Genomic DNA, 6,858 nt, shown 5'->3' with positions numbered 1-6,858 from the left:
ACTTAGAAGCACTCTAGCTCTTAATAACGCGGTCGTAGCGTTCTACTACCTCCTTCGAGGGCGTAAAGCCCTTTTAGCGGCGCGTCGGATTAACGTTCAGGTAGCCACTCCACGGGTAGTAGTGGCGTTTAGCTCTTCCTATCTTAACGTAATCGTAGATATATTCCCTAGGTGCTAAAGAACCCTCCTTTCCTTATTACTACTAACCTCTCTAATTAATAGGCTACTATTTACTATCTTTATCCTTTCCTAGGAATATCGCTATATAAACCGATAATGCTATAGGGTTTTTATTAAGCCTATAGGGATACCTATAGTCTAACTAAATCGTATATTCGTTTATAACCTCTTCGATAATAGGTTTATCTTCCTTATCTTCCCTTAAAATCTCTATAAAACACGCCTCTAACTACTCTAGAGCTATAGTACCGATAGCCCTAAAAAACGCGTCGAGTTAATCCTTTACGGTATTAGAAGATCTAACGCTATAGGTCTTCGAATTTCGGTATAGCGATATAAAGTCCTAAAGCCAACGCTTATAGGGTATCCTCCGTATATTTTATATATATTCTTCCTATCTCTTCTTAATTAGGGATTTCTGGGCAGCGTTAGTAGGTTTAAGATAGTCCTTTAAGGCGATTAGGATATCTTTAACCTCCTTCTTCCCCGCGTACTAATCTTTAAGGTTAGGATTAACTATCTTCGCGATATGGTTATAAAGAGTAGCTAGACCACGTTGCTATTACTGATATTTATTCTTTTTTATATTCTATAGCTTAAACTTACGATTCTAGGCATTATCTTTATCACCTTCTTCTAACTCTAGAGGTTCCGAGAATTCGAGCTTTTAAGGACGTTTAGATTCCTTAAAGTCTAGATCAATAAGGTTAGAGACCTAGTTAGCGTAGGCTATCTATATAATAGCCTCGATCTAATAACGCTATTCTTTTAGTAAGGTAAGGATCGTATAGCCTATCGTGGGTAACGCCGCAGTTAAGGCTATTATCTAACTAACTTGGACTATAGGGAAATAATCTATCGAAACCGACTATAACGGACTAATTAAATAAGGAGCGTTTAAATAAGATAGAATTAAGCGATTTAATTAACGGAATAACGGAATAACAGTTATAAATAAAGCAGGCAGACATAGCCAATAATACTAAGCTAACCGCTATAGACTTAAGGCTATTTTAACTGCCTTAAAGCTACAGGATCTATCGGAATAGCTTCGTTTATTAGAACGCCGGGCTTATAACTATCAGCACACAAATAAGGTACGCAAAAGATATATATGTGCATTAAAGAAGAGTAAAAGATACTCTGCGGAAATGTCTAACTATAAAGTAAAAGGAGGGGAAATTGATGTGGATACATCGGTCGGAAGTACCCCATCCGTCTAAAGAAATAGCGCAAGTCACACCCCGATAAGGTGGCTGTAGGTATCTGACAGATCTCAACACCGGGCTTCGATTCTGTCCGACATCTTTTTTCATATTCCCTAGATCCCCATATTCTCTCTTTGCTACGATACAACGTGCCGCTACACATAGGGAGCACCTTTTCATCACTCTGCCTTTCCCCAGGTCATTTCCTCCACCATGGACCCAGGACAACAAATACTCCCACCGCCTTCAGCACATCACCAACTACGCCGTAAAAACCCCCATTTGCTAGACCGACGCCCACCTATTCCACCACGTACAGTATTCTTACCCGTACCACAGCACTATTTCCAAAAGACGCCCGGGCAAAAGTCGACCATGGTCACCTTGGCCGCCAGGGTTGACAGGTCCTCGCTAAATTTGCGGTGCCGCTCGTCCTCCTGTTGATACACCCTCCTATCTTCTTCGTTGTCGAACTCCAGGATGAAGACGTGCGTCATGCCCCCCTGTGTGTTTATTCATTGTGATCTTTGGTCAGTGGGCAGTTTATCATCTCCTGCGGCTGCGACCAGTGGACGATGGACGATGGACGACGTAGCAACGGGGGTCCTGTCTCGGGCCTCACCTGCTGTCCCTCAGTGCTGTTATCGACACCGCCAGTTACCGATCGTACCAGCGGCTTCTTCGTTGTCGGGTGGAGACAGTGGTCCTTGAGCGCAAGTGCCTCCTCGCAGAGCTTCATTTGCAAAACAAAATCGTAAATCGTCAGCCTCAGCCTCAGCCTCAGAAAACGGGGAGTTGTGCATCGTCAACAGCCTCGTCCTCGTTACCCGGAAACGGACGCGAATGCGATGCCCCGCTTACCGCTTCCACTTCCTCGGGCGCTACAAGGTCCTTGAACTGGACTTGAGCCACCTGCACAATGGGCATGGTTCCCGTTTTGCCTGTTGAGTTATTTGCTTCTACTACGTTGGCTCGGTTGAACGTTTTTCGATTCGATTCGAGATTGAACGCCAGGTTGCACAGCTAAGGCGGGCGCGTATATTTCAGTCGCACTTCACAAAGATTGACAGGTTGAACCACTTGCTTACAGAAGAAAATGACGTCCGAACCGGATGAGAAGAAGAAAAGAAAGACGAGGGAGGGGAAAGATGGCCGACCGCCTTAAACCTTGTTTGCTTGCCACCTGACCCTGATCTGCCCATGCCTCCTCACAAGACAAGCGACAAGCTGCCTCACAAAGGGATGAGGGGGAGGCTTAAGGGGAGGCTTAAGCCTCAAGCTCCCGTTACACACACCGGCCGTTATGACCGGTCGCCCATAGAGAGCCCGCCACGGCGTCATTAAACCGGGGAACTCTCACAACATTGGTCCATCTCCTCACCGAATCATCGCCGCTTGACACAACACAGTACCTAATTCGGACGGTCGCGGACTGTATCCGGCAGGACTTTTATCGCATCTTATATTACAATTGGATTACTAAACTAACAGGATTGGAACCCACCTCCCGAATCGAAGGCTTAGCGAGCGTTTCTGGGATGCGATGGATATGCCGGATTAGAGTCTTTCGCATGCCAGACATATTTCATCCCGGACAGAGGGAGATTCTAGAGGTCGGCGTAACGAAATCTGTATTTGGAGACAAACCAAGGAGTTCGGTTGAATCATTTTTCGACCCAATTGGTACTTGACGCAAAAATAAAAATAAAAAAAGATTTACACGTCGAACTCCTCCGGTCGAAGATGGCTCCGGCGGAGTAGAGGCTCGCCGGGAACGGTTAATGGGGTGGGACCGGGTGCGATTCTTCACCGAGACCGATGTGATCATACTGTGCGCTCTGCGCCGGAAGCGGGTTGGGTCATTTCTTTGGGGGGGGGGGGGAGCGAAGTGATGACGGTGACGGGTGTTGATTTCTTCTTCTATTTGATGCACAGGAGAAAGAAGTTCTACGAAGACGAAGACGAGGTGGGAGAAGAGGCGTCATCGGACGTGAGACCCAACTCGTGACAGTCACAGTTCGTGATGACATGGTGGGTAGAAGAATCCCTCGTCTTCTCGAAAGAAAATATGTTCAATATCCAGTATATGCCAAAAAAAAAAAAAAAAAAATAGCGCCTTGCAAGACTCCAGGGAAAAGAAAGTATTCGTACAGTTTATGCCGCCCTGGTATCTCTCTCCCATCGCCATACTCTCTGTGACTGAAAACAGGAAACTCAGAAACTCTGAACTCCTCTTCTCCTCTTCAAAGGCCCTCCCTCCCCTCTATCGATCTATATGCCATGACCGAGTCTTTCCAAAATGAATATATGCAACTCACATCCACCGCCCGGCTTATAGCTTCATGCCCAGCGCCTTGTGGACACGCATGCTCTGCCTGATGCTAAGGTCAAGCATAATCTCCTCGCTGCCGCCGGGGATGGCATAGGCGCGGACGTCGCGGTAGAGGCGCTCGACCTTGCCGCCCTGGCCGCCGCGGGAGTAGGACAGGCCGCCGAAGATCTGGGAGGCCTCGCGGGCGCAGAACTCGAAGGTGACAGTGGCCTGGGCCTTGAGGCTGGCGATGGCGCCGCCGAGCTTGAGCATGGCCTCGGTCTCGCCCATCTTCTGGCACTGGTAGATGATGTTCTCGAGCCAGTTGTACGAGGCCTCGATCTGGCGCGCCATGTGGGCCAGCTTGAGCCGGATGACAGGGTGCTCGATGAGCTTCTTGCCGAAGGTGCGGCGCTTGGAGGCGTAGGAGACGGATTCGGAGTAGCAGATGCGCGAGAAGCGGAGGCACTGGATGATGATGCCGATGCGCTCGTGGTTGAAGTTGGTCATGATGGCTGGACGTATCGTTAGCGGGACAAGGTAACGAAATGAGAAGGAAAAGAAAAGGGGCGGGGGAGAAAACATACCTCGGAAACCCTGGTTCTTCTTGCCGAACAGGTTCTCAACAGGCACCTTGACATCCTCATAGGTGATGTAAGTGGTTCCGCTGGACCAGACACCCTGGCAATCCATGCGGCGGGTGGAGACGCCGGGCATGTCGCGCTCGATGAGGAGCAAGCTGACGCCGTTCATGCCGGGCCCGCCGGTGCGGACGGCGGTTGTGAAGTAGTCGGCCCAGATGCCGTTGGTGATCCACTTCTTCTCGCCGTTGACGATGAAGTGCTTGCCGTCCTCGGACAGCTTGGCCTCGCAGGTGAGGTTGGCCACGTCGGAGCCGGCATCGGGTTCGGTGATGGCCAAGCAGATGCGCTTGTCGCCGGCCAGGATGCCGGGGAGGATGCGGTCGACCAGTTCCTTCTTGCCGAACTTGACGAGCGGGGGGCAGCCGATGCCGAAGCCGCCGATGACGTTCCAGACGAAGCCGCCAGAGGCCGAGCGGGAGAGCTCGTCGGTCAGGAGCAGCTCGTGGAAGAGGTCCCACTTCTCCGGGGCTACCGACGCCACCGTGTTGTTGGTGTACTGGGTCGGGTAGTCGATGCCGAGGAGGCCAGCCAGGTAGCCGCGCTCGCCCATCTGCTTGTAGATCTTGGCGGGGACCTCCTTGGCCTCGTCCCATTCGGTGACGTAGGGCTCGACCTCCTCTTCCATCCAGGCGCGCACCTCGGCGCGGAGGGCCGCGTGGGTTTCATTGTAGTAAGGGGAGTGGTGCTGTAGTCCAAGTCAGCTAGGCAGCCAAAGCCCCGGGGGGGGGGGGGGGGGTTCTGGGTAGATTGAAAGGGAGGGACGGGCCACGTACGGCCTGGTACCAACTCGGGTCGGCGAAAGGGATCAGGCTGCCGAAAGGTTCGAGAGGTTCGGACTCCTGTGTGGCGGCGACAGTAGAGGCGGCTTTAGGCGCAGCGGCCTTGGTGGGCACGGGGGCTGCGGCTGTGGGTTCCGGCTCAGCAGCCTTGGGTTTGGTGTCGAGCGAGCCGACCTGGAGCTTCGCCTTGTACTTCTTCAGGACACCCTCATTGTGGTATTTCCAGAACTGCTTCGAGGCGTCCTTTCCTGCGACGCGCTGAAGAATCTTCTTGCCACCTGTCCGTGTCGTTAGCAGGTAGTCCGAGTCCGAATGGGCCAGCGGTGCATTCAATGAAGCTAGAAGAAGCAGAAGCCAAAGACATACCGGGATGGTCATCCTGGAACTTTGTGAGGTCGTAAACATCGCCATCGATGATGATGTAGAGGTTGTCTGACTTGTTGTGCGACGCGACGTCGCCGACGGTGAAAACTTTGGACATGATGGTTTCTTGTCTGGAGAGCTCGACGTCCTGAAGTGACTTGTTGAGAGAAAGTACGGAGGGCGAGAATGGACGGATGAAGACAACTGGAAGAGATGGTAGGAATCGTGTGTTTGAATTTCTGGGAGGGATGGCCGGTGGTACTAGTAATGGAGAAAAGGGAAGTTCGGGAATTGGATGATGTGGACTCGGGGCAATGTTCGCCTTGAACAGAATCACATGTGATTGACCCCGGCGTGACCTCTGCCGATTTGGGGGGTTACCCCACATTCTCCCACTTGCACAGAAATACCTAGGTTAAGGTACCTATGAAGTATATACATAGGTACGAAGCATGAGGCCGTTACCCCGACTGTCCACTGTGGGGTATTTCTCCAGACCCTATGGCACTAGCAACCGTTGCAGTTTCCTGTGATTGGTGTTTCCCCGTTGACTAAGCGAATAATAGCCAATAAAAATGTGGAAAATAGTTATGGTAAAGGGCAATCAGCAAACGGTCAACGGGCACAACATGTGATCTTTTCCATTCGTGGCGGCATATGGCCCGCCAGTTAATAGCCGATTACAGGAGCTGATGTCATCGCAACATTGTCCCATTACGGTATCTGGTGACTTTTTGCTGGACCTCGGCTTCTCCGCATGGCCTGCGGAGAGTGGGTCCACTTGGCTCAATTTCAGCTTTGATAACCAATTACGGCTGTATAATTCGGAAGTCCTCTCGGGAGAAACAATGCATGGAGTACGGAGACGGAGGTACGGAGTATAGCTAGGAAAAAAGCAGAATGGCCCGAACCTCCCTGAACATAAACACCATGGGATCACAGTAGATTGAATCCTCGGAGCATGTGTTCTTTAATCCATCGTTTCAGGGCTAATCCCAAGCCGGATGATTCTAGGAGCGAAATCTCAGTTTCATTTCGCCGAGTACATCTCGCGTCGTCGGTCGAGAGAGTCAAGTTTTGCGAAGTAAGCTAACCAAGAGACCAACCTCTTTAGCTTGGTCAAGCGTCTGCTCGTTAATTCCAGACTAGCCGTAGATCCGTGAGAGATAGCAGGCGCAGAATAACAAAAAAAAAAACAAGTTATCAACCCAGAACCAAGCCATCCCGTGTTGCCCAAACGCCGTTTGTCGGTAAGCCAGCCATAACCCATGATCAAGCCAAGAGCTATGTCCGGGGAAGAATGCATATACCTTACCATTATTTCCCCTCCATGCCTGCCCTCGCCTCCTCCAACTCCCTTCCGTCGCAAAAAA

The 6,858-nt window shown here is 50.8% G+C and overlaps 3 protein-coding genes across 3 annotated transcripts; all 3 read right to left on the bottom strand.

Annotated features, from left to right (window-relative positions):
• Positions 1-1,517: 1,517 nt before the first annotated feature.
• SODALDRAFT_332960 (hypothetical protein) lies at positions 1,518-2,352 on the bottom strand. Its single transcript, XM_028611840.1, has 3 exons — positions 2,250-2,352; positions 2,011-2,121; positions 1,518-1,891 (listed from the first exon to the last, which is right to left on the bottom strand). Exons 1-3 carry the CDS (start codon positions 2,313-2,315, stop codon positions 1,730-1,732), a joined length of 339 nt encoding a protein of 112 aa, XP_028466196.1. The 5' UTR covers positions 2,316-2,352; the 3' UTR covers positions 1,518-1,729.
• Positions 2,353-3,479: 1,127 nt separating this feature from the next.
• On the bottom strand, positions 3,480-5,743 carry SODALDRAFT_344361 (acyl-CoA dehydrogenase domain-containing protein). Its single transcript, XM_028613161.1, has 4 exons — positions 5,489-5,743; positions 5,117-5,400; positions 4,287-5,028; positions 3,480-4,214 (listed from the first exon to the last, which is right to left on the bottom strand). Exons 1-4 carry the CDS (start codon positions 5,601-5,603, stop codon positions 3,721-3,723), a joined length of 1,635 nt encoding a protein of 544 aa, XP_028466195.1. The 5' UTR covers positions 5,604-5,743; the 3' UTR covers positions 3,480-3,720.
• Positions 5,744-6,425: 682 nt separating this feature from the next.
• Positions 6,426-6,808, bottom strand: SODALDRAFT_332958 (hypothetical protein). The gene has a single exon (XM_028611839.1). The coding sequence runs from the start codon at positions 6,753-6,755 to the stop codon at positions 6,516-6,518; it is 240 nt and encodes a 79-aa protein (XP_028466194.1). The 5' UTR covers positions 6,756-6,808; the 3' UTR covers positions 6,426-6,515.
• Positions 6,809-6,858: the final 50 nt, after the last annotated feature.

Source organism: Sodiomyces alkalinus (assembly GCF_003711515.1).
Source record: "Sodiomyces alkalinus F11 unplaced genomic scaffold SODALscaffold_5, whole genome shotgun sequence".
Lineage (NCBI taxonomy): Eukaryota > Fungi > Ascomycota > Sordariomycetes > Glomerellales > Plectosphaerellaceae > Sodiomyces > Sodiomyces alkalinus.
The sequence above is the reverse complement of the archived record's forward strand: the minus strand, read 5'-3'. Positions and strand labels throughout refer to the sequence as shown.

What these genes read in the sequence shown, in the direction of transcription:
- SODALDRAFT_332960 (XM_028611840.1), bottom strand. Translation starts at nt 2,315, where the DNA reads ATGCCCATTGTGCAGGTGGCTCAAGTCCAGTTCAAGGACCTTGTAGCG. An exon ending in CGCCCGAGGAAGTGGAAGCG is followed by an intron (nt 2,122 to 2,249) that starts GTAAGCGGGGCA and finishes TTGCAAATGAAG; the next exon opens with CTCTGCGAGGAGGCACTTGC. An exon ending in ACAGCACTGAGGGACAGCAG is followed by an intron (nt 1,892 to 2,010) that starts GTGAGGCCCGAG and finishes ATAAACACACAG; the next exon opens with GGGGGCATGACGCACGTCTT.
- SODALDRAFT_344361 (XM_028613161.1), bottom strand. Translation starts at nt 5,603, where the DNA reads ATGTCCAAAGTTTTCACCGTCGGCGACGTCGCGTCGCACAACAAGTCA. An exon ending in GTTCCAGGATGACCATCCCG is followed by an intron (nt 5,401 to 5,488) that starts GTATGTCTTTGG and finishes CGACACGGACAG; the next exon opens with GTGGCAAGAAGATTCTTCAG. An exon ending in GAAGAACCAGGGTTTCCGAG is followed by an intron (nt 4,215 to 4,286) that starts GTATGTTTTCTC and finishes CGATACGTCCAG; the next exon opens with CCATCATGACCAACTTCAAC.
- SODALDRAFT_332958 (XM_028611839.1), bottom strand. Translation starts at nt 6,755, where the DNA reads ATGGGTTATGGCTGGCTTACCGACAAACGGCGTTTGGGCAACACGGGA.